Source organism: Cygnus atratus, chromosome 4 (genome assembly GCF_013377495.2).
Source record: "Cygnus atratus isolate AKBS03 ecotype Queensland, Australia chromosome 4, CAtr_DNAZoo_HiC_assembly, whole genome shotgun sequence".
In the NCBI taxonomy this organism is placed as follows: Eukaryota; Metazoa; Chordata; class Aves; order Anseriformes; family Anatidae; genus Cygnus; species Cygnus atratus.
In genome coordinates, this window is record NC_066365.1 from 659,146 (window position 1) to 675,788 (window position 16,643).

The 16,643-nt window shown below is 41.2% G+C and overlaps 1 protein-coding gene across 6 annotated transcripts in view; it reads left to right on the forward strand.

The window, feature by feature from the left end:
- Positions 1–4,599: 4,599 nt before the first annotated feature.
- LOC118245068 (protein transport protein Sec24D-like) overlaps positions 4,600–16,643 on the forward strand; it is a 58,696-nt gene continuing 46,652 nt past the window's right edge. Inside the window, exons 1-7 of one of the 6 annotated variants that reach the window (XM_035540638.2) lie at positions 4,619–4,753; positions 5,843–5,960; positions 7,619–7,847; positions 7,942–8,136; positions 10,048–10,174; positions 12,313–12,461; positions 14,527–14,796. In XM_035540638.2, coding sequence (XP_035396531.1) covers positions 7,986–8,136; positions 10,048–10,174; positions 12,313–12,461; positions 14,527–14,796 — 697 coding nt within the window. In that variant the 5' untranslated portion in view covers positions 4,619–4,753; positions 5,843–5,960; positions 7,619–7,847; positions 7,942–7,985. Of the gene's footprint in view, positions 4,822–5,842; positions 5,961–7,618; positions 7,848–7,941; positions 8,137–10,047; positions 10,175–10,206; positions 10,246–12,312; positions 12,462–14,526; positions 14,797–16,643 lie in introns of those variants that run through there. The other 5 variants (XM_050710543.1, XM_050710542.1, XM_050710544.1 and 2 more) reach the window with 5 other exon arrangements.

Here is a 16,643-nt window from a genome sequence, read left to right on the forward strand (position 1 = left end):
TTGGTTTTTGTCCTCTGTTGGGGGTAGCCAGGGACCGTAAAGACAAAAGGGTCTGTCACTGGGGATTGACCAGTTGCCAGTGACATTTAAAGAGGGTTGGGACTGGGAGGGAATGACACACTCCCAGTCTTTCCTCTGCCAATGCAGAGTATAACAAAAATGCAGCCATTTCTAGGGTGGAACAATGCAGCTGCTCAAAGGCAACCAGCAATTGTACAAGTGCAACAAAATTGCACAGTTTACAGTAGGGAACAGAGAGTAATATCAAGTTTAAATGAATTTGCAGAAGAATTCAAATAGACAGACTATAATTTTATCACTTGGAATTTCAGCAGGATGCTGGGATTTACACTTTTATTCATCTAAAATATTTGGGAAACTATAATGAGTGTCAGGACCTCTTATTCTGAAAGCAGCCTGAGGTAGAACAGCCTTGACCACTACAGAGCAGTAGGTCCATACTTAGCAGGAAGGAAAAGGGAGAATTGCTTGTACAATCCATGTGCTCAGCAATTCTTAACTGTGTCTCAGTGGCCCCTCTGGCCAGACCTGATTTTGGTTTTGGGTACTCTGACCAGCTGCTTCTTTAGTGTCTGATATTGCAAAAAAAGGGTAAAGAATTATTTCTTCCTTTACTGTGGCCCCATGAAATAGGACTAATGGACAGTGGATAGTCACTGTAGGAAGTATCTAACTAACACCAGTTATTTAGGAGAAAATTATGAAGCAATGAATGTATGCCCCGGATTTTAAAATTACTGAATTATTTTCCCTATATAACAGCAGCTAGATCAACATAATCTTCTAAAAACCCTTTGCTGTCTTTTTATTTTATATAGGACAGTGTTTAAAGGGTGTACTCCAATAATATTTTCTAACTGCCACTGAGATTATTTAACAAAGAGATCAGTATTTACTTCTGTTGTAACCCTATATATGTTTTTAGTATGCTTAGTTTTTTATATTAGAAATGCAACTGAGTCACAACACTGATCTGTTTCTTCTTTCAGTAGGATGCTGTTTCCTGAAATGTTACATCTTTCCTTTTTCTCACATTTTTTTTGTCTGACCACATCATCACATTTTTTTTCCTTCCAGAAAAAAAAAAAAGTCCCTTCCATATTTGATTGCTTTTTTAAAGTTTTCTTTTGTTTTAAACAAAAATGCAACCTTTGTGAATATGCATTTTCATTTTGCTTGTGAAGTGCTTTACAGCAAACCATAAATTGTTCTCCATAGATCTTAACTATACAGAAGACAAAACATCAGAGAAGATTTTTGTGAGTATATGTAAGCAACACAGGAAAAAGAAAGGCAACTTTATATGTAAAAGACCCTTCTGATGTTATCAAAACCAAACCTGTTGTTATGTCTACAGGACATACAAATGAAATTAAGTGGAGAAAAAACCAGTATCAAAAACAACAAAAAGTCTTCTAGTATGTAGAACCTTTGGAGTGTTATTCCTTGTGAAGAAAGTCTTTTCTTTAAAGAACATACCCAATATTGTCTACATCTTCCCTTACAGAATAGTTTAGAATATATTTGATAGATAATATTTCACATAGCACTGAACTGCAGATACTTGTCTTGTCACAGCTATATGTTAACACATTCAATGTTAACTGTTGCAAAAGTTGTAGTATAGCTATCACCAGGAGAGATAACATGTCCGTATCTCATGCATCACAGTGCTGTTCCGTATCTCATGCATCACAGTGCTGTTCTCATTCTTCCTGGCAGCTTGTGCTAAGGGTGTATTTTAAAGATGTTCTCTAAATGAAAAGGTTAGGTAAGGATTTAGTTTTCCCTGAAACATGCATTGTCTTAATGCAGTGTGCTATGACATAAACATATGGAGTTCTGCACAGTTTGTCTGTGAGGGGCTTCTGTAGGCCGCTGGTAGTTATTTCAGGGAACAGATCAATCCCAAATAATTATTAATCCTAAATAATTCTCCTATGAAGAAAGGCTGAGAGAGCTGGGGCTGTTCAGCCTAAAGAAGAGAAGGCTCCAGTGTGACCTTATGGCAACTTTTCAGTACTTAAAGGGGGCTTATAAAAAAGATGGAGAGCAACTTTTTGCTCAGTCAGATAATGACAGGACAAGGGGGAATAGTTTTAAACTAAGAGAGAGAAGATTTAGATTAGATGTTAGGAGGAAATTCTTCACTCGCAGGGTGGTGAGGCACTGGCACAGGTTGCCCAGAGAAGCTGTGGATGCCCCATCCCTGGAGGTGTTCAAGGCCAGGCTGGACGAGGCCTTGGGCAACCTGATCTAGTGGGTGGTGTCCCTGCATATGGCAGGGGGGTTGGAACTTGATGGTCTTTGAGGTCCCTTCCAACCTGAGCTGTTCTATGGTTCTATGAATTAAAGTCATTAATCCACGTCCCCCTCCCCACCCCAATAAAAAAAAAAAAAAAAAAAAAAAGTCTCTGAAAGATTTGAGTTACTCTTCTTTGGGTTCTGAGTTAGTTTGTTTGGGTTCTGTAACCAATATCTCCCAAGGTGATGGAAGACTATTTGTTTTCTTTGTTTCAGAACTAATAAAAAAATCTGAAAACTTTAAATTAGAGATTTTGGTGGCAGAGGATTTGCTATTTTTTTAATTGGGATGAAGAAAAGCATCTAGATTTAGACAAATTCCTCTACTGACTTCACCAATACTAACTCCAAATTAGGTCTTAAGTAAATCATGTTAATTCTCGGCAGCATTGTATAGGTACAACTTTAGGATTAAATGACTTTTTAACCTACAAGATCTTCATTACTGATGATGATAGAGAAGAAATCAGTCTGACTCATAGATTTTATGGTAAAGTTTAATTTAAACAATTTAACTAAAACGAAGTGACAACAGTTTAGTGATACTGCAATGTCATTTTTATGAAATTATTTTCCAGATCAGTAATGCACTTAAATCTTCAATGATGTTTCCACACTTCTGAAATTGAAGACCTTAAATTACTTTTAATGTTTATAGGTGGAAACTGCAGATAAATATTACTTGTAACTTCAAACATCAGGACCATGACATGCTGGGTACATTTTGTCTCAACATTCCACACTAATGGCAGATGGAAGCCAAGCTGTGGCCTCTGAAAAAGAGGTGTTTTGATCCATTTCCAGAACTGGCCTGAAATGGGGGAAGAACTGGCAATGGCATAGCTTCTCTATGCGATCTCTTGCTGATCTCCACTTTCAGCTTCACTAGAGCTGATTTCAGGGAGGAGAAGTCTGATAGTAAGTATTCAGTGGCCAAGTAAGTGCAAGGCTTTTCTGTGCTGAATTATCCACAGCTGCTTACTGTTAATAGCTGCAGGCTAGACACAACAGAGCTGGTGGGACAAGTGACTTGCCTGTCTCCACAGCGAAATAGGGGATGTCCAAACTTAGCGTCATTATTTTCCTCTCAGTGGCATGGTACATCAAAACAATTCTGTGTAACTGAAGGTAATTGTATGCGTCCATATAACCAGCAAAAGAGTGAGGGACAACGGGTGAAATGGCAGTGCAGCAATGATGAAAGGCATTGTTTTGCATCTTGCTTATGAAAGAGTCACTGATACTCCACAGCCAAAACCACATGCAGTTTAACTGATGCTTGTCACCTCGTGGACTAAGTTTTCCATTCTGGTTAGACAAGAGTGAGAGATTGGAAAAATTTGAGCAGAATATCCAACAGCATTAATTCCAATACCGTCTAGAAAATCAGCTTATGTTATTCAGTGGTGAGTCCGGCCCTGGAGAGCAAGTGCGAAGCCTCATCGAGACTCGTTCTTTCCTCTTTGTGTTGCCTACAGAGGCTTCTTCCAAATCTGTCATGTAAAGGATGCCCCTCCATTTTTGACATCTATTTCAAAGGCATTGTTATTTTTTCAGGATTATTTTGTATAGTAATGAATGTTTTTGACGATCTTGTCTGACAATATTGTCTTACTACTGAGATTTAGCTCCATGTAAAGCAATTCAGCCCCAAAACCTACTTGCAAAAGCCTTAATAGGGTTGTAGAATAGACACTCAAAGGATGAGGCCTATGAAGCCTGAACTCCACAAACACTTGAATTCTGAAGTTGTCTTTAATTGAATGACTTTTTGTTTTTCTTTTGCTAATTGTCTGGTGTTTTTGTTTTGTTTTGTTTTAACCTCAACACCATGAAGATTGCTCGTTTTTTGACTGGAAAGAACAGACAAACTTCACCAGTACATCTTCCTCGTCTTGTTACTCCTGTGTTTCTACTTTGTTAATTAGAAAACCATTGATTCTGTGCTGTAACCAAGGCGGTGTTTTTAATTGTGCTTGGACACTAACTCAAACCAGAGCAGGCAAGCAGGTACGGTACCTGGGTCGTGTTTCACTCTGGATATTCAGGAGGTGTAATTTTGCGTCTGTAAATACATGCATACTTATTGCCACAGATAGACGTTTTAAAAGCACACGTGAGGAAAAGTGTTTGCATTCTTAGTGCTTGTCTATGTTTAAAGAGGAATTGTGTCCCCGTACAGCAGGGCCAAGCCGAATTAGAGCCCCATTCCCGCTCCTGCGTGTCCTTCATAGCTCCCCCACCCGACCCCAGCTGTTCCCTCCCAGCCGCTGCGGGCCGGGCTCTGCTGCGCGCACTGCGCAGGCGCAGCCGGCGGCGCCGGGCGCGCTCCCGGGGGCGGTGGCGGGGCGCGCGCGGGTTCAGACGTGGCACTCGGCTGAGCGGCGGTTCTGAGCGGCGGCGGGCGGGGGCTGAACGACGCGGCCAGGTAACGGCCCTAACGGTCCTAACGGCCGCGCGCGGAGGGGGGGCGGGCTGCGGAGAGTCCTCGCACAGGTACCGGGGCCGGAGGGGGGCGGCGGCGGCGCGCAGGCCGACCGGGGCTCGGGTAACTTAAGCCAGTGCTTTTCGAACTTCCTCCAGGTGTGTGCTATAAAAATAAAGGAGGGGGGGGGGGGTGCGGCCGTATGTCCCTCTCTCTCCCTCTCTCTCCCTCTCTCTCCCTCTCTCTCCCTCTCTCTCCCTCTCTCTCCCTCTCTCTCCCTCTCTCTCCCTCTCTCTCCCTCTCTCTCCCTCTCTCTCCCTCTCTCTCCCTCTCTCTCCCTCTCTCTCCCTCTCTCTCCCTCTCTCTCCCTCTCTCTCCCTCTCTCTCCCTCTCTCTCCCTCTCTGTGTCTGCGGAGGTACGCATGGCAAACGCTGTTTGCCAAGCGGAGGTTGCAGTATGCCCTGGGGAGGGGTAGCATCGCCACGGTGCCTCTACAGAAGTGCAGAGGTAATAGTTGTCTTTCGGGTAGCGGAGAGCATGGCCTTTTATTTTTATCCGTTGTCCTCCCTCTATGTGCACACGAGGGGATTTTACAGTTTCACAGAGGTATCAGGGAAGTGGAGTGCAGTGTAGGTACAGCAGTCCTCTGAGGAATGCTGCCAACCTGTGCTGGGGTAGCAGTACGTTGTGGAGAGGTGTTTGTGTCAGTGGTGTTCTTCAGCCATTAGGGCGTAAGGTCACCTCGTGTTAAATGAGGAAGACAAAATCTTATTTTGTCCTTTCGTGTAATGACATTGTAGTAAACAAACCCGGGGAAAGTCCTCAGTTTAGTTGATCCTCTGATCTTTCTCATGCCATTTCTGGAATGAATCCATGCGTCTCTTGTCAGAACCTGATCACTAAAATCTTAAGGGATCTGTGTCAGTTGGTACCTTGGATGTTGTCTCCAAACCAGATTCATTGTGTGTTTCTATATGTATGTATCTGAGAAGGGATTAAATATTCTCAGTGTTAAATAGGATCTGGAAAAGTGTTGGATAAGCTTGAGTTGCCCTCCCTGTGTGTGGTTCAGAGTTCCTGTCTCTCTCCAGCACAACCCCTGCGTGTTTATAGCGCCTGTGGGAAGTTCGACGTGGCAAGATTTTGTGTGGCTGTGTGTGAGGAAGCTGTGGAGGAAGTCGTTTCCTGTGGACGCTGTCACAGTTAAAGGTGTTGGCTGCTGCAGCTGCCTCAAAGTGCAAATCTCTTCCTTTTTATAAGTTTAAAGTATTTATATGTTTATATCAGTGTGTAGGTAATTTGGTGCTGACTTACTGTTTTGGAGTAAAAAACTCACACTGTCATGTCTCTTCTGATGGGGGCAGGGGAGGGAAGAAAGTATGGCTGGCAGCAAGAAGCCCCTCTGTGTAAATATTTTTCCCCTTTTCTTGTGCTTACCTTCTTAACTAAGAAATGGGAGACAAACCCCTAAGCTTGCCCACCCAAAGCAGTTTAATGCTTCAGTCAAGAAATCTTATGCCTCTCTGAGGAGTGTGGCTTTGTGCCACGAGCAGTGTGTGAGGAGGGCTGGGCCCTGCACCCAGCTCCAAGTGGCTTCTTGTCTGACACGGCAGATCAGTAAAACTTTTTTTCAGAAATGTATGTTTAATAAGAGAAGCCAAGAGGTGGGTTTTGTGGTGAGTGTAGCTTTTCTCTACTGATGTGTCAGTGCAGCATGAATTTGTCTATTTCGTGGTTGTGTAGGTGTGTCTGATTTAGATGGTGCTTTCATGCACGCTTCTGGATCGCAATTCCTGATACAGTCTGCATACTCAAAGATCACCTCATGCTGCAATCCAAGGAATGTGAAATATAGGTGGCTGGCAAAGCTATTTCAAAGGAACATTTAGCATATGAAATGCTGGTTTAGGTAATGGATCTCTAGTTCTTTGGGGATGCCCTAGTTGGGGCTTCACAGAAGCACTAAATGCTCGCTCAGAGCATTCCTCAATTTCATTTCTCAAAACACTTTTAATTTAGGTTTAAAGAAAGTTGGGGTATTCTATTTTTATTGAATTCAACGTGCAATCAAAAATGAAGAATCTTACAAAAGTGAAAGTTGGCAATCAAGGCTGCAGAGTGTACAACGTCAGTAACTTTTCAGATCCCATGGTGGAAAGTGCTCTGTATTTGCAGACTGGTCATGTCAAATACAGTCATCTGATTTAGTAGTGTAGCGTTCATCAGATTTTTCTGGTTCCTGAAAGTTTCCTAGAAGTATGTTGCAGGAAAAATCACTGCAGGAAAGAGAGAAAATGTCTTGTGAATGTCCTCATTGTCAGAAAACTTCTTTTGATTGCTTTTAATCAAATTCTGGCATTTTATTGTTGTTTTTCTTTTTTTTTCTTTTTTTTTCTTTCTCTGAAAACAACAGAATCAAGATGTGAAAGCTTAGGTAAAAGATGCCCTGGTAACAGTTTGGCCTCAACAGTACCATACGCTGTCCATACTGCCCTCAGAAAACAGCCTCTCACTTGTGGAATGCCTTGTGCTCCATTTCATCACACTACAGAGTCCTTTAGTAAAAGAGCCTGCTCAGGTCTGGGCCAGTAATGTGGAAGACAGCTGGAAATAGGATCTCTGTCCATCCTGTAATTTATTCACAGTTTCACCAGCATTGAAAGCAAGCTTTTACTCACTTGCTGGGAGTAGGGATGATGTAGAAGGTTTGATGAAGAGCTAGTACTCTGTTCAATACCCCATCTAAAACAAGTCTGCTAGCATTGGAGAAAGATTTGCTAGGAGTTCTGTTCTCTAGTCACTCTGCTTTTCCTGGTTTTTCCGAGTACATGGTATCTGGTGTGTGAGACTCACTGTCTGTTTTGCAGGTGTAGCAGAAGTCTAGTTTTTCCCTGTGAAGAGAACAATTTGAGATGTTTTCTTCCACCTATACATCCTTCAGTTACAGTTTTTCTCTTGCCTGGGAGAGGTGAATCCTGTTCAGATAAATTCATTGAATTGTTTGAATTCACGCAGTGATAAGGAAAGCAACCAACCAGTTGCAGTCAAACAACAGCATCGTTTTCCCCTGACCTCCAAATCCATTTTTGCTTCCAGGTTTGTCTTAGGTCTTTTTGGAAGTGTAATTTCTAAATTTTTAAAATGTCCAAAGAGTGAAGAGTAGTAGCAGGTATCACTTTCTCTTTTGCAGATCGTTAAGGAGGACCCCATACTTGGAGTAAGAATATTGCCATCATGAGTCAACAAGGTTATGTTGCAGCTCCTCCGTATTCCCAATCCCAGCCAAGAACGGGAGGCTTTTCTACAAGTTTTGGACCACCTAATTCTTCACTTCATTATGGGCATTATAGCGATCCCAACTCCTCATACGCAGCGCCTCAACCAGGTATGAAATTGACTTAAAATATGTTTTCAATCTGCTTTTTTTGTGATTTGTTTTGTATCTTTTCTGGTGTTTTGCATCTCTTCATTGTACTTGTGTCAACACACGGTGCTCAGCTTTACACTGCTGATGCAGTAGGATCCTGCCTCAGCTTTGCTTGCATTACTGTTTGTGCTCAGGTGTTGATGTAAGATGCCTGGTAGTGGGATTCCGACCTCTGTCTGAATTCCTTTGTCAGGGAAGCAGTAGACACCAGTGCTCAACGCTGTGCTGTGATTAATGTAATACAGGTGTTAATACAGACAACAACAACAAAATTCTTGGAATAAAGAAATATTTCTCAACTCCTATGTGTTAATGGCAAGCAGGCTCTCAGAAATGGGTTGTATTCTTTGCCATAGGACCTGTGTCCAACTAGGTTCCTGAGCACAAATGTGTTTATAAATACAGGTTGATGTTTTACTACTTAAGCTTGCTTGCTGGGTGACGTGTCTGGATAATGCTCGGTAAGTGGAGCCCATCTGCTTTCTGACCACTTAGGAGTTAGTTACTTTCCATGAGGAAAGGGAACTTGGGTAGCTTTTACATGCAGATGGCTTGTTTGCTGTTTACAAATGAAATCATGCTACAGATAATGTAATTTGACATCCAAAAGATAAACCTGATTGTTACTGTCTCTCCTTTCCGTTTCATTCATTTTAACTTGGTATGTGGCTTCAGATTTTTCAGGAAGTATAATAAATGAGAATATAGTGGCTGAGGTCTTAAAAAAAAAAAAATCAACAAAAGAAATTTGAGAGCATAGAACTGAAGTCCATTTTGCTGGAAGTCATACCGGTCTAATTTCAGCAAACTCTAGGCATACTAAACTTGTGAATTGGGACTGTGGGAAATATCCCAAAAATAAGATTCCCTCTTCCTTCATTAAGTCTATTAACACACCTAGGCAAAATAGGGAGGAAAGAGAGGGATCATCTCAATATGACTTCACAGAGGAAAATAACAGTTAAATAATTCAGACATCTTTACTATTTTTTTAATACCAGTCAGATTATGGTAATTTACATTAAACTCAGTATTTGTGATTGGGTAGGGTAATAACAGAACCAAATATCCAACTGCTTGTTTGTTTATTTTATATATAAAATATTCTTTGTAAAGACAGCAGGAGTTGTGTTGCTTTAACCCAATGCTAAATGTAGTCAGAATTACTTCTGGTAATTGGCTTATTAGAATGCTAGGAAAAAATACCAGTTTACTCTAACATCAAAAATTTGTTTGGCACCTAATTTAAATGAAAATAATTCAAGAAATAAAGATTGAAAAACTGTTTATTCAACAATGGTTCTTACATAAATTATAATCCCTTTATAGTTGATGTTCTAGATCTGAATTAACCCTTCTTAGCGTAGATTTACTGGGCCTACATGTGGAAGCAGCGTTGGTGGGGGTTTTTGTGGCTTTTTTTTTTTAAGATTGTTCCAAATTTTCTTTCTGACGAGGTCTCTGAAAGCAAAGGGATCTCATGCTTCTCCCTACAAAAGTAACCAGATGATAGGGAACTTCCAGTATCCCAAATTGGACTGGAGGGTCTGTTTCTCCATTCTTGATTCTTTCTTAATGTCCCTCTTGGGTTCTTTTGCTGGAAAGTTAACAACTACTGGTTGGCTCCTTTTTTGCTGTCTTTCATATATGCTTCTATAGCTGACCAAGAATCTTCCCTTTCTTACAGAAAGGCTGAGGTTAGAAGGGACTTTTGGGGGTCATCTTGTCCACCCACCCCCCCGCTCAAGTAGGGCCACCTGGAGCTGCTATTCTTATTTTTGGAGCAGGGCTGTACACTTGTAATTTTTTATGATCTTGTGGGTTGTTTTTTTTAAGGATTCTTACATGAAAGTACTTCTTGTTTGGCAGGTATGTTAAAATCAACTGTGCCTCTTGGATCTTCAGCTCCTGTTGGGCCTCCACCACCTGGTACACATCAGTTGAGCCAGACCAGCTTCCAGAATGGGCCCAGTGCAGTGGGACAGCCAACGCACAGGTGACTTTCAAGAATTAATACATGAGATCTAAGTTATTTGACCTCTCTTTGGCTGTTTCACTGGCATTTAAGTATGGCATCCCTTTTATCTTCAGCAGTTCTGACTTACTCCAGTTCTGAACTGGATCTTCTAGTTCAGTTCTCTGTGATGTTAAGCTGCTAGATCATACAGTATAATCTCATTAATTAAATTTTTAGAACAAGTCAGGTCTTTATCGTGAGTTGTTTTATTTTTAACTATTTTTACATATTTGTAAATTATATATAAAATATATTTATGTATTTATATACTATTTTATATATTATTTTTAACTATTATTTCTGCTTGAACCTTAGACTCATTGCTTAAAAGCAGCAGTAAGGTGCTTATATATATATATATAAAAGTTATATATAAAATTTATATATAAGTTGCTTTTTTTAGTTGTTTTCTGATGTCTTAGTTCTCCTTTGCTGTGAGGTACCAAGAAGTTGTTATTTAAAAATTAATAGTTGCTGGTGAGTTTTGACTAGAAGCTGGTACGTGTTGGTATAGCTGTAGGTTTTTTCCCCTCTCTTGTCTTTGCTTCGTTGCTGTGGGATCACAGCCAAGGATTTGTAGGGTACTTTAAAGACATTTTATAATGCAGGTTTGGTATAATTTTTCAGATGGATGACTGCTGCTCTTTTGCTCAGTCAGTTAGTCTGAGATTAATTATGAAGAATTTAAGTGTTGTTTTCCTGCCTCCAGAACTTACAGGAAGAAGTGAAGGAGATGGGAGCGGGGAAGGGAGAAAACTAGGGACAGGTTGAAGCTGTAAATATGAATCTTGGAAAAATTATGGTATGAGGGGATGAAAGGATAGGGTGGACAAGCTTGATTACACAGTGGTTGTATTGCAGGCTGGGTTGTAAGTGGGTAAATGCACTTAACTCTTAATTAATTCTGTCAATTGTTAATTATTTTGCTGACCTCCCATGAGTGACAAAATCAGAGTTTGTGCACCTATAGCTATTTTAGCTTTAGTGACCTTAATTTCATGTAACAACATTCTTGTTTCAGTTGATTGAAGCCTTACTCTGCTTCTGTGCTTGTTTGGTTGTGGCGAAGTTATTTGTGTTCAAGTAAAGCCATGCGTATGTTTTATGAGGCATCAGAATAGGAAAGCCTGTTGTCTGTGTGTTACAACTGTGTAAAGAGGACCCACAGAGACTGGTCATCTGTTGAGGGGGAAAAAAAAAAAAGGTGTACAGATGGATGGGGAGAAGCAGCGGTTGTCCTGAAGACCTGAAAACAAGGAAAATGAAAGTCAAAGTGACGTGACCGGCCCAGCAAAATACTGATTCTCTTCCCTAAGTTTTGGTCACTGTCCTGACAGCTACACACCTATTGTTTTTACCTGATCTTGTTTTATTCCCAAACTGCTGAGAGCTGCTATCCTAGGAAAGGAAATCTCTATATCAAAATTTCAAGGAAAGTGAATTCTTCTTCTCTTGATATACCTAGGACTGTCCTCAGTTTTAAAAACGGTTGTAGATAAAACAATGTAGATATCTAGGAGATAGCCTGAGATCTCATTTGATCAGAATGAAATAGTGCCACGTGTTACCTCTTCCTTTTTTTCAGTTCTTTCTCTTGCCTGTATGCTTTCCTGTGTCTGGTAACCATGCAGCAGTTTTTTCCCCACCTTCATCCTCCTCTTCCAGCTATAACTGAGAACTCCTTAACAGTTTCTCTGTCCATTGCCCTCTCTTTGCAGATATTCTCTGAATACCTTTCATTCATCCCTGGTAGGGGAGCTTACTTCATAAGCATGGAGAGGGGATGGAGGGATGTGCTAAATTCAGAAGCTTCAGTTTCTTTATCTTCAAGCTTTCATATAGTTACTAACTCTGTCTCTTCTCCGTGGAATACTCAAGCTTCTTTCTTTCTAGTAAGTATACAAACAAACATGTTTGAAAAAATGCATTCTCTCTTTGTGCTTCGTGACTATTTTAACAAAAATATACTACTTCTGAGCAGAACATGAGAATTCTCTGGAAGGTTTGGTCAACCTAATTAATTGTTTCAGCACCACCCTTGAGAAGGTATTGGACCTTCTGGGATTATGACTGGTTGATGTAGTTCCTTGCATAACCGCACTCATTTTTCCCTTCAGGTTTCAAGGCCCTCCACCTCCAAAAAATACAGGACCTTCCTATCCTCCCTACAGTCATCAGTCACAGCCAGCCTACCCAAATACTGCATCCACTTCATCTACAACACAACTTGCTAACCAGCTCAACAGCATGCAGATAAATAGCTATGGTAATCACTTTTATCCGATTTGTCTGTTTGACTTTTTCCTGAGTTAAAGCTATTAAGACTATAATAATTAGAAACTTACTGAACTTGTATATAAGCAGATAATAAATTCTTGCCCACTATCATTTGCTCAAGTTCTTACATTTTTATTCTCATCCAGTTCTTTACATCAGTGTTCTTGAGTTAGTTCTGAATCAAAATTTGTTGAGCCTTCCATACATGTTGGTTACCTTATCTGTCATTTCTCATTATTTGTTCATGCTGGCAGTGACGGCCAAGACATGATCAATAATATACAGACATTGTTTTGTTTTTCTCAGCTTTTTATAGTTTCTCTCTTATCTTATTTTTGCCCAAAACTTATAGTTTAGTTTTTCATTTAAATTCTGTTCGCATTTAATTTGCGGTTAAAACTAAAACATGAGGCACAGATGTGATCATGTGATTCTTCCACATAAATTGCTTCCCATCAGTAATTTTCGTCTGGCAATATCTGCTTTTTCTGAGTATTTCCTGGTCAAATTTACCATTTGACTGGAAAGCAGTGGAATTTAGTTAGCATCTTGTTTCTCTGTGGCCAGGGCATTTATAAGGATGAGTTTGCTAAACTAAGATCACTTTAGTGGCTCATATCATCATAAGATATGTGTAAAGATGAACTTTTCAGTTCAGGCTGCACTGATGTTATATCATTGTTCCTTCTCTGACTTGACAGGTTACTAACCTGAGTTTAATGAAAGTTGTGTAACTGCCAGGGGTCTGACTCTCCATTTGCACAATGGCTTGTGAAAACTCGCTTCTTCACCTTAGAAAAAGTAATTTTGACTTGAGTTCAGCCTTGGTGTACTGAACTGCAAGTGCACAATTAAGTCAGATAGTTCTATACAGGATGAAGTGTGGCGCAGCACCTCTACAGCAGCACTTCATATTCAGCAATTTCAGTACTTCATATGCAGCAACTCATATTATTTAGAGCAAAAAGTATTGTTTTTCTTCCTGCCTTCGTTATATTGCCTCCAGCAACAATTATATAACGTTCTCGCTTATCTTGTTAAATGCGGGAATGTTGAGATACCATGTCTTCAGTGGTCTGAAGGGTGTCTTTATAGTTATGCCCCTGTGTTGGGTTTTATTCTTCTGGTTTTTGCTTAGAGGTAAGGCTAAGTTGGTGTAACTTGACCGAGCACTGAAATTCATGGCTTGTTATGCTGCTGGAGCAATGTTTATGTGTACCAGTAGAGAATCTGAGCATGATTTGCATGTGACACTTTTCAGTTCACAAGTCTGACAGAAGATACGTTCTAATATTTATTTATTAACATTAGTCCTTTTGCTCCAAACTTAATTTGCTATTTTTTTAGCATTCTTGAAAATTAATTTTCCATAGGTCTTTTGGGGGATGTTTGACTAAAAATGCAGGTTTTGTAAAGTAAAGAGCACTTACAGATCTTAAGTCTCAAAAAGAAAACCACTTGCAGGGTCCTCTTAATTCTAATTGGAATCTGGATTTTACAAGCAACAAACTATTCCTCACCAGTGTGTGCAAAATAATTTCCACGTTTCATCTTTTAACATCAAAACCAGAAGATGGTTGTAAAACAGATTGAGTGGGTTTAACTTCCATTTAGTTTGTCATGGTGAAATGGGAAGATCAAACTAACAAAAAAAAAAGCTACATAAGAGAAATTGATTATTAAGCCAAAAGGAATGTTGTTTCACATTAAGAATTTAAATATATCAAAAGCCAATAGTGATTTATATGTATTCTAATCAAGAATTGTTGAAGGCTGGCCTCCTTCTCCCTTTCCCCACCCACCCCAGCTGTAGGGTTTTATTGAAAATAGAGCTGAAGGAAATAAAATTGAACATCTGAATCAGTTCATACTTAAACTGTGAGGTCTGATTTGTTTTATGAACAGACATTTAGAATCTGCTTAATGAAGCATGTCAGTATGTAACTCAGTATTCCCTGTATGTTACGAATATATGGAGTAAAAATAGAATGTCTTTCACACAGAGTTAGTAGATTGTCATTTTTGACTCAATTGATAAATAATTTCTTGCTCAGGTCCTGGCACTACTCAGAGCTCTCTCACATCTTCCGGGCATCCAGCATCTTTTCAGGGTCCACAGCCAACACCTCTGACACAGCAGCAAATGGCTTTGCCACCTGGATCACAGGTTTCTCCACCAGCAAATAATTTCAGTGGCCTTTGTGCTCAACCTTCGTTGCCTACTATGGCCAGACAAGACGGGATCCCTGGATCTGGCCCCCCGAATCCTAACTTGCAACAGCTTCCAGGACAGCCTCCAGGGCCTGGATATCATCCGCAGCAAGGTAGAGAATGATGTTTGGTATCTAATTGAAAACAAACAAACAAATGTATTGAGAATCACTGGTGGAACTGTGACCACTCACAGCTGATGTTCTGTTGCATTGGAAAAATGAAAATTTAATCGCCTTTTTGTAGAATGGAAGTTGTTATTGCCTGTCAGTGCATTCAAGGCAGGATATAATTTTGCTCAAAAGTTCATTGTTCTGTTGAGAACTTAACAAGAAAAAGGAGATTTTTTTTTTTTTTTTTTTACAGAAGAGACAGGCAGGGAAGGAGGGGCAGGGATGTTGAGAAATGGATAGATTGCACAGAGCTGGCTCTGAGAAACAGCCGCAGACAGGCTGAAAGCATGTGGGTAAAGGTTAAGGACCGGACCCGTAAAGGACACCTTGTGGTTGGGGTCTCCTACAGGCTGCCTGATCAAGGGGAGCCTGTTGATGAGGCCTTCCTGCTTCAGCTTCAAGAAGCATCATGCACAGAGGCACCCATCCTGATGGGTGGCTGCTTCAACCACCCAGATTTCTGCTGGGAAATCCACACAGCAGGCTGTAAGTGATCCAGGAGACTCCTAGAGTGCACTGAGGATAACTTCCTCGTCCAGGTATTAGGCAACCCAACCTGAGAAGTGTTCCTGGGCCTGGTGCTCACCAGTGCAGATGAACCTGCTAAAGATGTTAAAGGGATTAGTAATAAATTAATATAGATATTAAGGGATTCTGGAGGTACACTGGCCAGAAAAGAAAGGCCAAGAAGAGTGTAACACCCTGATAAATGAGAAGGGAGAACTGATAACAAGGGACATGGAGAAGGCTGAGGCATTCAACAAAAACTTTGCTTCAGTCTTCACTGCCAGTCAGGTTTCCCACACACATCTCTCGAATTCCTGAACCTCTAGGCAGGTGTTGGGGGAGCAGAGTCCCTCCCACTGTAAGCAAAGAGCAGGTTCAAGGCCACCTGATGGAACTGAACAGGTACAAGTCTATGGGGCACGATGCTGTGCCTCCAAGGGTCCTGAGGGAACTGGCTGATGTCACTGCCAAGCCACTCTTCATGTGTGAAAAGTCCTGGCAGTCAGGTGAAGTTCCTGGTGACTGGAAAAAGGGAAGCATCACTCTCCTTTTTAAAAAAGGATAGAAAGGAGGACCCAGGGAACTACAGGCCTCACCTATGGAGCCTTGACTCTGTGTTTAGGAAGTTCATGGAACAGATCCTCCTGGAAGCAGTGTCAAGGCACGTGCAAGACAAGGAGCTGTCTGAGACAGCCAGCACAGCTTCACCAAGGGCAAATCCTGCCTGACCAATCTGCTGGCCTTCTGTGATGGTGTGATTTCATGAGTTGACAAGGGATGACTGACCGATGTCATCTAACTGGTCTTCTGTAAGGCCTTTGACACGGTCTCACATGACATCCTGATCTCTGAATTGGAGAGAGATGCATTTGAAGGGTGGACCATTCAGTGGATAAGGAGTTGGCTTGAAGGTCGCACCCAGAGAGTGGTGGTCAATGGGTATGTGTCCAGATGGAGGTCGGTGACAAGTGGTGTCCCTCAGGGGTCTGTCTTGGGACCGGTGCTATTTATTGTCTTTATCAGTGACATAGTGGGATTCAGTGCACCCACAGCAAGTTTGCAGATGACACCAAGCTGAGTGGTGTGGTTGATACAACCGAAGGAAGGGATGCAATCCAAAGGGACCTAGGCAAACTTGAGAAGTTGGCCCACATGAACCTAATGAGGTTCAACAAGTCCAAGCGCAAGGTGCTGCACCTGGGTCGGGGCAATCCCAGACATGAGCACAGACTGGGGGAAGAACTCTCTGAGAGCAGCCCTGTGGAGGGCTTGGGGTTTCT